Source organism: Podarcis liolepis, assembly GCF_965112155.1.
Source record: "Podarcis liolepis genome assembly, chromosome: 4".
NCBI classification, from domain to species: domain Eukaryota; kingdom Metazoa; phylum Chordata; class Lepidosauria; order Squamata; family Lacertidae; genus Podarcis; species Podarcis liolepis.
Genome location: NC_139558.1, coordinates 91,758,384 through 91,777,244, shown reverse-complemented (window position 1 = coordinate 91,777,244; position 18,861 = coordinate 91,758,384). Strand labels below are relative to the sequence as shown.

Sequence of the window (18,861 nt, the reverse complement as noted above, 5' to 3'; positions counted from 1 at the left end):
TTCTCTCAAAATGCACATTTTAAAACCTGCTGCGATATGTTTAAGCACTGCACCACAGCCTTCAAGCATGCGAAGCTCAGTGAACATCTCAGCTGGGATCCGTGCATTAGTCCGAGAGGTGTGGATCAGGTCAGCTGAGAATTTGCAAAGACTTAATTCTTCAATCATCTGCAGAGAAAGCTGCTAAAATCTGTGCCAAACATCGTCTGAATAAACTTGAAAGATGACCAAGTACAAACCACCTCCAGGGGGTATCTCTAAAGCAGATCATGGCTTTGTTTAACCATATATAAGCGTGCCACTGGGAATAAGAAACCCTCATATGCAATATTGATTTTACTGAGCTTGTGATTCTATAGACAAGCTGTTGGACACCACTATTGATGATTAAATGCTTACTATTAGAGCAGAGCTAAACCAGCTTCCCTTGTTTCACATTCACTTTTATGTTGGAACCAGGGATTCACACCAGTATTGTCTCCTGGCAGTGGCTCTTCAGGATTTCAGGCATTAGGAGTTTCTCCTAATTTTATCTAAGGATGTTGGGAATTGAATTTAGGACCCACTACATGCAAATCATGGGATGCGGGTGGTGCTGTGGGTTAAACCACAGAGCCTAGGGCTTGCCGATCAGAAGGTTGGCGGTTCGAATCCCTGTAACGGGGTGAGTTCCTGTTGCTCAGTCCCAGCTCCTGCCAACCTAGGAGTTCGAAAGCACGTCAAAGTGCAAGTAGATAAATAGGTACCGCTCCGGCGGGAAGGTAAATGGCATTTCCGTGCACTGCTCTGGTTCGCCAGAAGTGGCTTAGTCATGCTGGCCACATGACCTCCCTCGGCCAGTAAAGCGAGATGAGCTCTGCAACCCCAGAGTCGGCCATGACTGGACCTAATGGTCAGGGGTCCCTTTACCTTTACCTTACATGCAAATCAGATGCTTTACTCATGACCTTCTCGGTGATTCTTAGTGGGAGACGGCCCTCTTCCAAAACCAGTCCGGAATGCATAGCACAGCATTCACTCCTCCAGATGTACAAGCAATACACACACCCAAAAATGCATGCATGTCGTACACAGCAGAGTCTAGCAGAAGCTAAGGCTGAGGACACGTGGCACCTGGGTTTAGTGATTTATTTACAGGATCAAAATAAAGAACAGAGCAATCATGGAATGTTCTCTTCACCCCCGAGAGAGAGCAACAACAGCAGAACAAAGAAGACGGAAGTGGCGCACAATTCCTTCCATTCTCAGGCTTCCAAAGAATGGAATGTCAACACACAGAGCATGTGATCTAGTAGTCACACACACACTGCAGCACAGGAGTGAATGAAAATCCTGACATACCTATGGACCTTCACCATTTCCCACCCAGGGGCATAGTGTGTGGGGGTGTGCCAGAAGGCACTGTAGCCCCAGGCGCACAATTTCTGAGATGGCAAAAAAACAGGCACACACACCCTAGACAACCCCAGTATGGCCAGGCCCAGTGCTCCTTTCTGCCATCAGCTAGCTGGGCTCCCCTTTGTGTGGGTGGGCAGGTGGCTCAGCACAGCCCCGCTTTACTTCAGGGTCACTAGCAGCAAGGGATGGGCTGGCAATTGCCCGCCCCGGGTGCCAGCAATTGATGCTATGCCACTTTTCCTGCCTCCACACGCTTCAACCATATTCACATTTTCTTCTTCTTTTTGCTGTTATTTTCCTTCTTCCTTCCTTTCCATATTCTTTTATGTCATTTGCTCACCCTGATACTTAATCCTATTGGCTGTAGTGAGCCGCGTTCTTTCAACAACGATGTCACAAAGTGAGTGCTGATGTCATTCCATTGCAGGAGCTTGGAATCCAAGTCATGTGGGGCATTGCAGGCAATTCCACTGAATGGCAACTTCCCCTAGCCTTGTCCTTCCAGATGTTTTGCAATACAACTCCCATCAGTCAGCATGGCCCGTAGGCATGATGGGAGTTGTAGGCTGAAACATCTGGAGAATGCGAGGTTGAGGAATGATGTAATATGCTCCAGTGCTGAAATTATGAGATTCCTCTATCTTCCTCTGCAAACATTGTCCCTTTCTGTCTCCTGTATCAAGAGCTCAGGAAAGCCTTACTTGCAGGCTCAGTTTCCAGCTGCTGGTGGTTGCGCTTCTGTGCTCCCCACCCACAAAGTGGCAGAAGAAGAAAGGGGAAGTGTGAGGCAGAGAAAGAAAAATTTCCAGGATCTCTGTTTGGTAGGACACCAAAGCAATGACACTTTCATTGGTCTCACTGCCCTGGGTTCAGGCAATAAATTGTGCTGGAGACAGATGAGCAACCTGGCATTTGTTCTGCAGGAAATGTCCTTCATCAATGGCTTGTTTACCATTGCAAGGTTTTTGTTTTCAATAAGATGGGGTTGGGGGGGTTGGGCAAAGACTGGGATGGCTGAAGTTGACATCATCCCAAAATATTGGAAAGGTTTGTCAGAATGGCTCGTTCCTCTATGAAAGGCTCATTGGAAAAGTGGAGAAGTTAGTTTCCTTTATATTTTTGGTTTGGAGATGATAGATAGTTGATAGATAGATAACAGCTAGCTAGCTAGTAAGCTAGAGATAGATGATAGATAGATAGATGATAGATAGATTGATAGATAGATAGATAGATAGATAGAGCCTTCTTTCTGAGGATTCAGGAGTCTCTACTTCCCAGAGGTCAGGACTGGTTCTAATGAGGTCAAGTTGCAGTAGGATAGATCTTGGTTGAACCTCTTGACAATATGAGCAGTTTGACAATGCAGCCAATTACCTATAGCGGTGGTGGGTTCCCCCTCTCTAGTCATCTTCAAGCAGAGGCTGAACAACCATCTCTTGGGAGATGCTCCAGCTCTAGATTTCCTTCACCAAGCAGAGGGTTGGACTAGATCATCTGCAAGTCTTCCTCTGACTCTATGATTCTATGACTTGACAAGTTTAACAGCTTCCTGCATTCCTTTTACATTAATGGTTAAAGTCTGCTGGATTTCCAGACGTAACAAATTCCGGTACTGATATTGGCATTGGACCTCAACATCTGTTATCTGAATTCTGGGACAGAAATTCAGGGAGGTCAACATTTGCCTCGTTCCATTGTGTGAGTGAAGGGATGGTTGGAGAAAATTTCAAAACAGCCTACATTCTGCTACTAGAGGATGCCAAATGTTGACAGCAATCACATGTCAGCTGCAAAACATTCACGTCAGATAAAGACCGCTACTGCATGCCAACTGCTGGGGAAAACATAGTCAAAAATTGCTGCCCTCCACATTAAAAATATAATTGCTGCTGCATATTAGTTGAGCCTGTCAAATATTGATTGTGGCTTCTCGGTACTGTCAAATGCTGATTGTTACATTTGGCTACTGATCAATTACTGCCAAATACCAATTGGAAAATATCTGATTATAGAATCATGGAATCGCAGAGTTGGAATGGACTCAAGGGTCATCTAGTCCAACCCCTTGCAATGGAGGGAAAGCTTAACAAAGGCTTGTGCCAACTATGACTTATTTTAGCATACCTGGAAACAGCAAAAATTGAAGACAATAATTTCCAGGTAGGGAAAATTCATTCCAGCTTGCCTTCATGGAAACGTGGTGGTAGAGCATCTGTTTCACGTGTGTAGAGCTCAGGCTCAACCCCCACCATCTACAGGCAGGGCCAGCAAATACCCCTGTCTAAAACTATGTAGAGTTGCTACCAGTCAGTGTAGACAATACTGAACAAGGTGGACCAAAGGTGGACTCAGCATAAGAGACACAAAGGGGGTGAAAGTTTGGTTAAAGGCAAGACTTTCGCTCGGGCTTATTTTTGAAGTTTTCAGATGGCAAAAAGTCTTCACTAGGTATGTTGTTGTTGTTGTTTGGAGAGTACATTGCAAACCTAATTTCCTTGGGTGAGAGAGAAAGCTATTGGAGCATGTCACCAAGGCATTAACTGGTGTAACATTTCACTGCTAGTTGACATTTGGCTGATTGGACAATTGCTGCAGTTCTAATTGCTTTTATCATGGGTTGCGTTGCAATGCCCACGTGTTTCATTGAATTTTGTATTCACTTGGTTATTAGCTAGTTCAAGGTCCTTTATAGGTGAGAGTTAGGCAAATGTTTTAAAATGAAAAGGCATGAATAAAAAATTAAGGAAACACAATTATAAAAACAACAACCAAAGTTCCTGGTCCAATTTATATGTTGTTGTTGTTGTTGTTGTTGTTGTTGTTGTTGTTGTTGTTATTTAGTTGTGACCAACTCTTCGTGACCCCATGGACCAGGGCACGCCAGGCACTCCTGTCTTCCACTGCCTCCCACAGTTTAGTCAAATTTAGTCAATTTATATGTGTTGTACTTATACCCCGCTGAAATCAACGGAGCTAAGGCATATTGAAAGTACCAGGTTTAATTCACAGCTGGGTGGGGAGAGATCCCTATGAGAAATCCTAATGAGCCTGTCAGTCAGCAAAGATGGAGCAATTGTCAGACTCTGTATAAATCAGCTCCCTATGCTACTAGGCTGCGATCCTAAATTAACTAGGAGTATGTCCCATTGAACCCAATAGGGCTGACTTCTGTACAGACATTCACTATTGGGCATGGCTTCAACATGCCCCATTCATTCCATTGGAAGGAGCTGGACTGGGGCCAGTGAGGGAGCGGGGAGGTGTCATCCATCTCATTCCCATTCAGAGACAGTTGTGTTTGCATTGTACTGTAGTTCCCAGCAGCATTAGACCATCAAATATTTATCAGCAAAAAAACAACAACCCTCTTTCTCTCCAGCCAAGGGAGTTTACGATGCAGACTGCTGACTAGGCTTCTGGTGTTGCTTGCACAGGACGTACGAGAGGAGAAAATATACAAACCTAACACCAGCATGGCTTTTCAAATTAAACCAGGCAGAAACACAACCTGAGGCTATGGCAGTGGCAGGTAGCATGGATAGCTTCAGGTGTTGTTCTATTCCCATCACCCCTGAGCATTGGCCATGATGGCTGAGATGGATGGGCATCCATAGAGCATTGCATTCGTCTATAGCAGGGGTCAGCAAACTTTTTCAGCAGGGGAGCGGTCCACTGTCCCTCAGACCTTGTGGGGGGCCGGGCTATATTTTTTTGGGGGGGGAATTAACAAATTCCTATGCCCCCCAAATAACCCAGAGATGCATTTTAAATAAAAGCACACATTCATCACATGTAAAAACCACCAGGCAGGCCCCCAAAATAACCCAGAGATGCATTTTAAATAAAAGGACACATTCTACTCATATAAAAACACGCTGATTCCTGGACCGTCTGCAGGCCGGATTTAGAAGGCGACTGGGCTGGATCCGGCCTTCGGGCCTTAGTTTGCCTACCCATGGTCTATTGTGTTGTGGGAAACTCAACTGAGACACTCCACTGTAGGCAACGATTTATGTGTTACAAAGGAGAAAGTTCCTAGTAGCAGCAATGCAAAGCCAGACACTCTTGAGTTCAGCTCAGCTCATCTTTTGAGGCCGAACACTCTCTCAATCCCTTACAGTGGTTCTCAACCTTGGGTCCCCAGATGTTTTTCACCTACAACTCCCATGATCCCTAGCTCACAGGACCAGTGGTCAGGGATGATGGGAGTTGTAGGCCAAAAACATCTGGGGACCCAAGGTTGAGAATGGCTGCTTAGAATCAAAGAATTCTAGAGTTGGAAGGGACCCGTCTTGTCTAACTCCATCCAAACTCCATCCAAACTCTTGAAACAGCTCTTACCATCAGAAAGGTCTTCTTAAAATTTAATCAGAATCTCATTTAAATCTGTTGGTTTGGGCCCTGCCCAGTGGAGCAACAGAAAACAAGCTTGTTCCGTCTTCAATGTGACAGCCCTTCAGATATTTGAAGATGGCTATCATATCACCACTGAGTCTTCCCATCTCCAGGCACAACTCTCTATCACTATACAATATTAACATTATATATTATTAGTATACAAATGCAAACACATTTATAAACAGAGCAAAAAGAGGGGAAATGCTTTGAAAGAAATCTTACTTTAGTTCATTTCATACCATCCTATTTTATAAGGCAAAACATGATAGCAAACTTATTCTCAGATTTTATAAAGCTGTAAAATCCAGATGAATATAGAGTGGTGAATTATCTGAGGAAAAATTGTATCAATGAAAACAGCATTTATGGTGGAATATCATTTCAATATTACTGTTCCAGGGATAGATAAATATTCTTTATATACTCCACTTCCCAATGAACTTTTCTGGTGCATATTATTCTTTAAACCTTATACAATATGTGAGTTTATAGTTCAATCCTATGCATGGAAGTTGAAGCTTTTGCACTCAGGTCCTGCTCGCCAGCCTCCCAGAAGTGGGATCTGATTGACAACTGTGAGAACAGAGTGCTGGACCAGTAGACATTCCCCCAGTATTTCCCAGACTTGGGTCTCCAGCTGTCCTATCACCCCTGGTCCTGCTAGCTAGGGACAATGAGAGTTGTAGTCCAAAAACAGCTGGAGACCGAAGTTTGGGAAACACTGGTTTAGCCTGATCCAGCACAGCTCTTCTTCTATCTACTCAGAATTAGAACCAGTGTGGCGTAATGGTTAGAGTGTTGGACCAGGACCTGGGAAACTAGGGTTTGAATCCCCACTCCATCGTGAAGCTCACTGGGTGAACTTGGGCCAGTCATTACCATATTTTTCGCTCTATAGGACGCACCCGACCATAGGACGCACCTTGTTTTAGAGGGGGAGAACAAGGCGAAAAAATTATCCCCCTCTCTGCTCAGCGCCCCTTCAGCAAGTGGCAGGAGAAACGGAGCCCCTTCCACTTCTCCTCCCGCTTGGCTGAAGGGGCGCTGCACAGCTCTCCCTCTCTGCTGAAGCCAGGAGAGTCTTGCTCCCCCAGCTTCAGCAAAAGGAAACCGAAGCCTCCAGAGCACAGCGGGAACTCGCGCTGCGCTCTGAAGGCTTCAGGCGGCTATCAAAATCAATAAAGGCCCTCTCGCTCTCCAGGTTTCAGTGAAAGCAACACGAAGCCTCCAGAACGTGGAGGGAGGACTCCCTCGCTGAAGCCAAGGAGCCTGCATTCGCTCCATAGGACGCACACACATTTCCCCTTAATTTTTGGAGGGGGAAAAGTGCGTCCTATAGAGCGAAAAATATGGTATGTCTTAGCTTAAACTTCCTCACAGGGTTGTTGTGAGGGTGAAGTGGGGAGAAGGAAATCCATGTATATATACCACCTTGAGATCTTTGGAAGATAAAGGTGGTATATAGATGTAATAAATAAGGAAGTGCAACTGAGTTCAGTGGGGCTTACTCTTCCTTAAGTGTACAGTCGTACCTTGGCTCTCGAATGTCTTGGTATACGTACATTTTGGCTCCTGAACGCTAAAAACCCGAAAGTAAGTGTTCCAGTTTTTAACGTTGTTTGGAAACCAAACATCCGATGTGGCTTCCATGGCTTCCAATTGAGTGCAGGAAGCTCCTGCAGCCAATTGGAAGTCGCGCCTTGGTTTTCGAATGGTTCCGGGAGTTGAATGGAACAGATTAAGTTTGACAAGCAAGGTACCACTGTACATAAGATTGCAGCTTGAGTTAGGAAGGCCACTGTCTAAACTAGCCCACACCTGTTCGAAATCAATAAAGGCCTAGTAAATTTCCACAACACATGTTGTAACTTGTCTGGTGGCTATAAGTAAGTCGGTCATTCTATGTTTTTATTCCTACACATGACAAAAGGATCAGTTGGACACCACATTCTGTGCCCTGCTTATGTGGTCCATCTGAATCATTAAGCCAGGACTCCAGGAAGGAAAGCTATCACTTCAAAACAAATAAACTGGTGTCTCTCGCATCACCCTGCCCGCAGTTTCATTTCCATCTAATTCCACCCATTTCCCCAGCAGTTCTTCCTCTGTTGTTTAAAGCTGCCATCCACGTGATGAATACTCCAACTGTTGCCTCCAGTGTTAGATTCATTAGGCTAATTAGCCAGACATTTTCAAAATGTCATCTAAAGGACTTCTGGGTCAAGCGCTTTACTTAAGTGGCAAGTGACATGGAAAACCTTCCGCATATCAACCAATTGCCAGGCGCATGTTCTGCTTGCTAAGGATATAGTGCCAACGAGAGGAACATCCTCTCCAAATTCTCCAGCTGCAATGCCAACAGGAAGGCAGGGGAACTACTGGATTGTGGTTAGGATGAAGCTTGCAGTGGGTTCCGATCCGGATCATGGCCTCTCCTCCCTAGCAGACTGCAAATGGTGGAAGGGTTTGCTCTTCCTGGTACTTTCATCCCCTCAGTGCCACATGGAAGTTGACCTAGCTGGTTATGGGAGGCAGACAGAGAGATGGCTCTCTTTCTCCCATGGCAGCTCTCCGTGGGAAGCTGTCTTATACAGAGTCAGGCCATTGGTCCATCTGACCAGCATCGGCTCCTCCAGGGTTCCAGGCAGGAGTCTCTTTCCCAGCCCTACTTGGAGATGTCAGGGATTGAACCTGGAACCTTCTGCACTCAAGGCAGATGTTCTACCACTGAACCACAGCCCAGCTCAGAAAATGGAAAGTCTCTCTTCAACACCCAACATGGAGGTCAAGCTTTTCCCCGCTGGGTGATGAAAGGAGTAGAGGGAGTGAGGGAGGGAGAAGTATGATGAAATGGTTAGAGTGTTGAATTAGGACCATGGAAAGCAATTTTATGGATTATGTTGAATCAGCAAAGCTAACAGCTAAAATAAGAGAGTCTAACATATATTTTTTTCTTGAAGAATGGAAGCTCTTTTGGGGTTATTTGAAGAAATATCATAACACGAAGAATCCATGAGCAGGATTTGAATTACGATCAACAGAAATAATTAGAGACTATTATGTTATGATTATCATGTAAAAAGAGGGGAGACAGGGTACAGCAATGCGGGAATAAGAAAAGCAGCATGGAAAATGGGATGGGAAGTTGGTAATATATATTTTTAAATATGTGTGTGTGTGTGTGTGTGTGTGTGTGTGTGTGTGTGTGTGTGTGTGTATGTGTGTTAGATTGTATGCGGAATTTCTGGAAATATAATTTTAAAAATTGGGGTTTCTGCCCCTCCACTTTCTCACACACGCAAGTGTTTCTTGTGATCTGCAATATATTATCGACATAATAATAGAGCATCTGTGGTGGATTTATTCTGCTTTATTAGTTGTTCTGTGGTGCTTTCCTAATCCCAACACATTATTGCTATCTGGAGGGGCTACAAACACAGAAACTCAGAACATTTGCAGAACTTCAGCAGGAAGTTATAGGACATGCACTGATTTCAAACGAAACGGTAGGACTGCCGCAAAAGTTTTGCTGGCAGAAATAGTATTGAAAGCATGTTTTGCGCATGATCACCCTGTTAGCATTATGAGCACAAATTATCATGAACGCAGAATAAGAAAGGGTCCATGGGTTTCACAAAAGAATTTGGAACAAGACACTAAGATCAGATCATAGCAAGAATTCTCAGAGATGGAAACCAAAAGACTTACCTTCAGTCCAATATTAGATCAACATATCTTTGTCCGTATTATAAAGTGTAGAGAGGGAAGATCACAGCCAATAAACCTTTATTAATTAACTGGTACAAGTAGGATTGTCTAGCTTATTGTGGTGATGTGTGGTATTTTTATGCATTTATATATGCATATCTGGGTTCCCCAATGGACACAACAATGCCTTCATACACACACCCTAGTGCCCACCGGGGCCACATGTCATCCCCCCCCCCATTTTATATTATTTTTAATGAGGTGTTTGGGACTTCTTTTTATTGTGATTGTTTGAGAAGGGCTTATCCGTTTTGGGTGTGCTTCCTCCTTTTTTGTCTGGGTTTTCAAGTTTTTTTGTAGGGTATAGGTGTTTGTTTCTAGTGTTGGGAACGGGGTGTGTAAACATCGCTAGAGCTTATCCTCTGCGAAGTAGGCGTTTTGCAGATAGGTGGGGTATCCTTGCTCAGAGGCGGAGCAAGGAGGGTGCGGTGGGTGTGGTCCGCCCCAGGTGCCATCCCTGAGGGGGGTGACATCACCACAAGTGCCCTCCCAGGATGCTCCTCGCTGCCGGCAGACCTCTCTGGGAAGCGCGGCAATGCCGACGCACCCCCTTGCAGAGCCGTCTTTCCCATTGGTGTTAGTGGTTCATTGCACGAGGGCGCCGGCCTCTCAGGGGCACCCTAGTGAATAGGGGAGCTGTGCGGCTTTGCCGGCAGCCTCCCCTTTCCCTGCACACCCGCCAGCTGTGCCCCATCAACTATATGGCTGGTGGGCGTGCAGCTTTTTTCCCAAGCCACTGCATCTGCTAAAGACAGCCCTGCTCCCAGTCGTTTTCCTCCTCCCACTTCCTGGTGAAAGACACTGTGAAGCCTTCCTGGGCTGCCTTCTCGGGAGCCCCGATGCTGAAGAGCATGTCCGCTAGCACGTTCTCCTGCTTGATCGCTGCCACCACACCTGTGATGGCCTGGGATTTGGACTCGGATGCTGAACCTGAGGGATCCCAGCCTGCACAGGATTCCCCGCCTCCAGAACCAGCTGAGCCGGGGCTGGGGCCTGAGCCCGAAGGGTCCTCACCTGTGCTGGATCCTCAGGTTCAGGCATCAGCTGAGTCTGCTCTGGCTTCTGAGGTGATGGAGGACCCATTGCCTGCAGGTGCTCCACTCTCAGCCCCGTCAGAGGAAGCTGAGGTTGCCTCTGGGTCCGGTAACCCTCCAGCCTCTCCTGAGCTGCAGAGGCTCAGGGCAGAGAGGCAGAGGGAACTAAGTTCCCACAGGAGGAGTGCTCTCCTCCAGGCCAGGAGAGGCGAGTCATCTGCCTCGGGGCAGATAAAAGCCAGCCAGCCCCAGTTCTAAATTGCGGGAGCAACATTGTTGGTTGCTAGTTCCTGCCTGAACCCTGTCCTGCTTTTCTGCCAGAGCTCCTGACCTGCCCTGGCTCCCTGCTTGCTTGCCTGTTCCTGACTTCACCGGGCTCCCTGCCCTGCACCCAGCTCCAGCTACTACGGACTGCCTCCACGTTGCACCTTTGACCACGGACCAGACTTGGACCTCGCCTCTTGGGTAACCCACGGGACCAGCACAACGCTGGGGATCGGGGCGGTGGGGGAGGCAGAGGACATTTTCCACTGCCCCCTCCCTTGTTTTGGAGTTGCGGGGGGGGGGTGCCAGAGAGATCTTTGCACCACGGCACCAGATATGCTTAAGACGGCCCTGCCCCCTTGGGACATGTGCCGACGCCGCTAGCTCTGCCTCTACCCGTCCCTATGGGTGCCGTGTAGCACTGCACGCCCCGCCCCTATGGGTGGTTCACCACGCCCCTGGGCACACCTCCCCAGGTGCCCAAGAGGCTTTCTCCGCCACTGCCCTTGCTGTATGTATTATGATAAAGGGGTTCAAAATTTGAGGCAACAGAAAATAATCAGTTCTAGATCATACTGATTCTACAAACATAGAACATGGTATATGCTCTCTGTGTTAATACTGTAACCCAGAACATATCCTTATTGCATGTGAATGTGGAGATGAAATAAACGTTCTCCCTTACCTTCAGTATGCACAGCAGAGACGTAAGTCCAGTTGTATCTCTTAACTATGTCCACCATCGCCCGAGCCTGTTGCGCATCCGAGGGCACCACTCTCATGAAGTACTTGAACAAGGTCTTGTCACTTAAGTCCATGCTGGTTGCCGAGTAAGCAATCTGAGGTATGTTGAAGAGCTGCAACAAGTTTTGGACCTGGATGGCCACAGAACTGGACCCAGGCCCGATGACGCCGACGATGGGCTTTTTGGAGCGGAAGGAAGATGTCGAGCCATCCACGCACTTCATCAGCCCTTCTTCCTCTTCCGCCGAGATGAGAGAATCCCGTATGAACTCGATGCTTTGCTCGAGAGCAACCGCCGAATGCCAGCACGAGTCTCTGATCTCGCAACCTAATGTTATGTTTGGCAACAAGGTCTGGTTCTGGTTAATCCTGTCGAGCGTATGGAGCATCGCTTCCACTCGCTGAATGCCATACTGCTCCCTCACCTCTCCGCACTTCCGCTCATGGACTTTGTCAACAGATGGCTGGTGATGCACAGAGAACAGAGCCCCAATGATGATGTCGCCGGGCATGTAGGCAACCACTCTCCTCTCATTGGACTGTGCAGAAACCAAAAGACCAAAGTTCCCACAGGCATCTTCCTTCAATAACAAGACTGCAAGGAACGGCAGAAGGAGCATTTTAGGAAATGGTTTAAGCCAGTATAGGAAACATGGTGGGACCACAAGGTGAGAGTGCTTTTAAGCAGCAACGACGACGTCTTTTGAAGGAATCAAAGCAACTGAGCCGGCGGTCAACTGGTGTTTCCAAGCATGTTCTATAAGATGGCCAACATCTCCTCTGTTGATAACGAAGGATACAATCATAGTCTTCTCAGCCTTTAAGAGAAAATGGAGTGGTTAAAAATAATAATAGACCACGCATTTCTAGAATATTTTCAAACTAGAAAGCCCATCAATATTTTAGACCAGTGTTTCCCAAACTTGGGTTTCCAGCTGTTTTTGGACTACAATTCCCATCACCCCTGACCGCTGGTCCTGCTAGCTAGGGATAATGGAAGTTGTAGTCCAAAAACAGCTGGAGACCCAAATTTGGGAAGCATTGTTTCAGACTAAAGCAGGGATGGCCCTCCAGATGTTTCTGGAACAAAACATCTGTCATCTCATGCTGACTGAGGGTGACTGGAGTTGGAACTACATCTGGAGGGCTACAGGTTCCTTATCACTGGACTAAAGCAACATTTGAAGTTAATGGATAAACTTTAAGGAAGCTAAAAGAATTTCTAGAAGACTAATAAAGAAAATTATAGGGGTTCTATACATCACTGAATCTATTACCAGATTACACATCAGGCAAAATAATCTGATGATCACTACAATTATTGTTAAAATTTATTTCCTACCTTTCACCTTAAGGGAGGTTACAACAATTATTTTTTAAAAACAACAACAACAGTATTGCATAATATTAAAAAATAGTTGAAACAATTTAAAATTACAGAAGTAAGGTGGTCCCTAAAAAGATACATTTTGTATATTTTATATCATTTCCCCACATGCTAAAAGGGTTTCCAGGAAGAGATCTTTCTATCTATATCTATCTATCTATCTATCTATCTATCTATCTATCTATCTATCTATCTATCTATCTATCATCTATCATCTATATCTCAACAATAAATCACAGTAAGAGCATATATAAGATAAGACCAAGGGCACCATCTGGGGGGCAGGGATGAGGTGATGAGTTGTCCCCCAAATTTTCAAGGAGGGGGCTGGACCCCCTCAATAATAATCCACAATGGCATGTGCACGCCATGTGACATGCTCATGTCACTCGCAGATGCATGAAAACAGCATGAAATCAAATGCAGACTCCAGCTCCAAATTAAACCTGTAGCAGCAAACAAAAATTACCAGTATGCCTCAGCCCTCTTCAAAACGTGGGGCAAATCATCACTTGCTGCCCATGCAGTGAAGTAGTGAAGAATTTGCAAGGATGTCCCCATTATAGAAGCTCCCTGCAGCTTGTCAGAATCTGGAGGACGGGATCACTCCAGCCCTGTTCTACAATGAAGCTCTCTGTCGTTCAGGTTAGCTAAGCCCAGTTTAATTACAACGCAATCTGTTTTCTTCTATTGCAGCGCTTAACTGCTCATTGTATGCCTCTAAAGGCAATTCAGTCTCCTCTGCAAATGCCTATGCATTTAAAGTGCCTTCCCTAAATTAATAGCCTTCTGTAATGCTTTGTCCCTGAACAGAATTTTCTCTTCCTACACATTTTCAAAGGGGCGAAGCCTCCATTAGTCTCGACTGAAAACCCCATCACCATCATTATCCTATAAATGAACCTGTTTATTATTTATCATTTATTGAAATGACTGCCCTGTCATTCAACAATTTGATGATCCCAGTGTACAGAAACTAGGCAAGAGGTATTATTAATCATTATTATTATTATTACAGTGGTACCTCGGGTTAAGTACTTAATTCGTTCCAGAGGTCCGTTCGTAACCTGAAACTGTTCTTAACCTGAAGCACCACTTTAGCTAATGGGACCTCCTGCTGCTGCTGCGCCGCCAGAGCACGATTTCTGTTCTCATCCTGAAGCAACGTTCTTAACCTGAAGCACTATTTCTGGGTTAGCGGAGTCTGTAACCTGAAGTGAATGTAACCTGAAGCATATGTAACCCGAGGTACCACTGTATTATTATTATTGTTGCTGCTGCTGCTGCTGCTGCTGCTACTACTACAAATGTAGGGAGCAGTCCAAACCCACAATCTGCTGGGATGAAGGTGTTAGGATCCAGAAGATCTCTGGATCATCCGGCCGATGCTAACATAAGCCCAGCTCAGCTGGAGATATGCCAGTGTAACTCCTTCATCCCAGCTCAACTGGGTCTCATTCCAGGGGAGTGGTGAGGTGACTTCAACTTGGTTACATGGCCTGGCAACCCAGCAGTACATACCCTAGCAAAAAGGGCTCTTTAAGTCAAAATTTCCCCTCTGCAGGCTTAAGCAAGCTCTGCTGGCAGCAGCCCATCTCCTGAGCAGTGTTTGGAATAGAGATAATTTTGGCCCGCTTAGTTTAAGGCAGTGTAAGTTCTGCTGGTTTTCCAGACTTAGCATTCCTCTGCCAAAACAGCAGATTTGCAATAACCACTTGGCAATTCACACTTCTGATCAGTCCCCAGCAGATGGTAGATGATTCATTACCCCTACCCCTACCCTACACTAAAGAGAAGCCCTCCCATTTGTGCACAAGCAAATATGGTACATTGTCCCACAATGCATTGTGCACTGACCACCATTTTTATAGGGTCACTGACCTCACCTTTTGCCTTACATTTGTGAGGCAAGTATTGCTTTGAGATATGGGCTCAAAGCAATTCACAAAAAGAGGACTTGCTCCTGAAACATGGAAGGCCTGGTCTGTATTGGGAAGATGCACCCAAGTCTACTGTTTCAATTTTTGTGCTGATTTAATGGGATTGTTTTATTATATATATATATATTAATTGCAGGTGCATATATTTTAATGGGATTGTTGTACTGTGCATCTTAATTACGGGTGCTCCTATTTTAATGTCTGCATCATACTTTGTAAACCACTTGGAAACCTGTTTTGGCATTAAGCAGCGTTATAAATGGATATAATAATAAAATGATAATGATAATAATAAATTGCCACCCCTTGTATCTGCCAGGAAATCTAATCCTAGCCACTTCCAGGGCTTCGTAATTGAAAACTAAACAAAATAACAATTGGTGCTCGATTTATTTGTGTTTCCCCCTTTTGTCTGAAACAGTTCAATATTCTCATTTTATCCTTGCTTATCCTTTTTCTTACAAATGTTGTCTGTGTTGCTTAATTAATGTGCATTTGGAACTCCATTTGGCAGATGGGTGGTATGCAGATTTCACAAAGAAATAAATGCATACATGTTTCCCTGCCTCCTTTGTGCCCGTACTTTAATGTGCACTAATAATAACACATGATTCATGTTACTAAGATATTATCTAACAGCGAATCTGTTGTGGGAGGGGAGGGGAGAAAAGGAGAACTCAGCTGTACAGGCGATTATAGTTCCGAAAAGGGAGCCATCCTGTCCGAAAATTCCCCTTCTGAGCAGCATATTCTTGGCTGATGTCTGGTTTTGGTGTGGGAAAGCGGCTCAGGACAGCTCCCAAGACAAAGTCTGTATAAAAGTATTGATCATTCTGTGCTGACAATTTCAGAAAACACTTGTTTCTATTTGCAACACACAACTGTGCCAGATGGTCGTTGCAGAAACAACTCTTTACAAATTGGTGCCTGAATATAAATTTTTGTTTTCCTCTTCCCTGCCTGCCCCCTTTCCCTTGTGCGCCGTTTTTAGATTATGAGCCTGTGGCTAGGGGCTGTCTTGTTTTAATTGCATGTAAGACGATTTGAGAGCCTTTTTGGCTGAAGAGTGGGGTAAAGGTCCAGTCGCAGATGACTCTGGGGTTGCAGTGCTCATCTCGCTTTACTGGCCGAGGGAGCCAGCGTACAGCTTCTGGGTCATGTGGCCAGCATGACTAAGCCGCTTCTGGTGAACCAGAGCAGTGCATGGAAACGCCATTTACCTTCCCGCTGGAGCGGTACCTATTTATCTACTTGCACATTGATGTGCTTTCAAACTGCTACTTGAGGACATCAGATGACGTTGAACGTTTGAAGAATTAAGACAGATAAAAGAAAGTACTTTTTTACACAGCACATAGTCAAACTATGGAACTCTCTCCCCCAGGAGGAGCGATGGCTGCCAACTTGGATGGCTTTAAAAGAGAGATTAGACAAATTCATGGAGGATAAGGCCATTGACGTCTATTAGCCGTGATGGCTATGGTCTACCTCCGCATTTGTAGGCAACAATGCTTCTGAATACCAGTTGCTGTAAACCATGGGAGGGGGGAGGGCTCTTGTGTGCATGGCCTGCTCCCTGGTTTCCCATAGGGGCATCTGGTTCACCACTGTGAGAACAGGATGCTGGACTAGATGATAATAATTTATTATTTATACCCCGCCCTTCTGGCTGGGTTCCCCCAGCCACTCTGGGCGGCTCCCAACAGAATAATAAAAACAGGCCAAAACATCAATCATGAAAAACCTCCCTAAACAGGGCTGCCTTCAGATGTCTTCTAAAAGTCAGAGAGTTGTTCATTTCCTTGACATCTGGTGGGAGGGTATTCCACATGGCAGGTGCCACTACCGAGAAGGCCCTCTGCCTGGTTCCCCGTGACCTCACTTCTCGCAGCAAGGGAACCGCCAGAAGGCCCTTGGAGCTGGACCGCAGTGTCTGGGCTGAACGATCGGGGTGGAGACGCTCCTTCAGGTATACTGGACCGAGGCCATTTAGGGCTTTAAAGGTCAGCACCAACACTTTGAATTGTGCTTGGAAACGTACCATTGGCCTGATCCAGGTATTCCTATGTTACGTTCTTAGTGTGCTGCATATCTACACTATAGCTATACCTATCTAACTATATGGAAACATTGCCATAGATCCATTAAGCTCAGTACTGCTGACACTGACTCCCAATAGCTGTCTAGGGTTGCAGGCAGGAGTCTTTCCCTAGCCCTACTTGGAGATGCTAAGAACTGCACTTGGGGCCTTTTGAATGCAAAGTCTGTGCTCTACCAGACTTTCAAGCACTCAGCCACTCTGCAAAGGGCTTTATTTTATAAACAGGGTCTTACCGTGTTCTGTCTAGGGATACAGCTCTGCATTTCTATATACTGGACTCGAAACGAACACAGTTAACCATCCAATGCATTTCAAATCATACGTTATTGTAACGGCACCCACTAGTGGTTCCACCTGATAAAAGCCTTTCTTCTTTTTCCATTATGCTTCACTCTCAAGTTCCCTATTACTCATCCCTAGGCTCATTTAGGGAACTCTTGAAAAGAGAGAGAGTAAGGAGGGGAGCAAATAGGATTTTTTTCCTTCCCATTAGACAAATGAGAACTTTAGTGGCTATAGTCTAGTAGCTTTCCAAATGAAACACTCTCTTAGGATAGCGGTAATCTCCAAAATTTACAGCAAAGGATAGGGTCGCATTGCCTTCTAGGCAAATTTAGGGAGCTGCCTGCCACTAGTAGGTGCGGCCAGAGCCAAAAGTGGAAGGAGCAAATAATAATAATACATTTGCACAGTTGATTAGTTTCTACACACAGTCACACTCCCCCCTCTCTCTCTCTCTATCCTCCATTTAGCCAAGCAAGTGGCATTATCAGGGGCCAATGACATTCCAGCCAAGCAAAAACACTCAAGGATGGTGCAAAACATGACCAATAAGCAGTGTTATTTTTCTATAAAAGGAGGTGCCAGAGCTAAGCAGATGGATAGCACAGTTGGTTAGAGCATGGTGCCGATAACACCAAGATAGAATCATAGAATCATAGAATCATAGAGTTGGAAGAGACCACAAGGGCCATCGAGTCCAACCCCCTGCCAAGCAGGAAACACCATCAGAGCACTCCTGACATATGGTTGTCAAGCCTCTGCTTAAAGACCTCCAAAGTAGGAGACTCCACCACACTCCTTGGCAGCAAATTCCACTGTCGAACAGCTCTTACTGTCAGGAAGTTCTTCCTAATGTTTAGGTGGAATCTTCTTTCTTGTAGTTTGGATCCATTGCTCCGTGTCCGCTTCTCTGGAGCAGCAGAAAACAACCTTTCTCCCTCCTCTATATGACATCCTTTTATATATTTGAACATGGCTATCATATCACCCCTTAACCTCCTCTTCTCCAGGCTAAACATGCCCAGCTCCCTTAGCCGTTCCTCATAAGGCATCGTTTCCAGGCCTTTGACCATTTTGGTTGCCCTCCTCTGGACACGTTCCAGTTTGTCAGTGTCCTTCTTGAACTGTGGTGCCCAGAACTGGACACAGTACTCCAGGTGAGGTCTGACCAGAGCAGAATACAGTGGCACTATTACTTCCCTTAATCTAGATGCTATACTCCTATTGATGCAGCCCAGAATTGCATTGGCTTTTTTAGCTGCTGCGTCACACTGTTGGCTCATGTCAGGTTTGTGATTGCAGGTTTGATCCCCATAAGGGACAGCTGCATAGCCCTGCATTGCAGGGGGTTGGATTAGATGACCCTCAGGTTCCCTTCCAGCTCCATAATTCTTTTATTCTAACTCACCATGAACCCTTGTCTTGTTCCCTTATAATGGCAATGGCGCCCACCTGAAAGATGCCGGAACTGAGTTCAAGCAATTTGGGGGGGGGCTGACTTTGAGAAAGGGGTGACTTTGAGAAAGGGGCTGTGCCTGGGGGGAG

General features: G+C 45.7%; 1 protein-coding gene across 5 annotated transcripts in view; it reads right to left on the bottom strand.

Annotated features, from left to right (window-relative positions):
• The window catches only part of GRM5 (glutamate metabotropic receptor 5), a 285,964-nt gene that overhangs the window by 251,501 nt on the left and 15,602 nt on the right, over positions 1-18,861 (bottom strand). For all 5 annotated transcript variants that reach the window (XM_083499274.1, XM_083499275.1, XM_083499273.1 and 2 more), the window contains exon 2: positions 11,548-12,424. In XM_083499274.1, coding sequence (XP_083355400.1) covers positions 11,548-12,226 — 679 coding nt within the window. In that variant the 5' untranslated portion in view covers positions 12,227-12,424. The remainder of the gene's footprint in view (positions 1-11,547; positions 12,425-18,861) is intronic.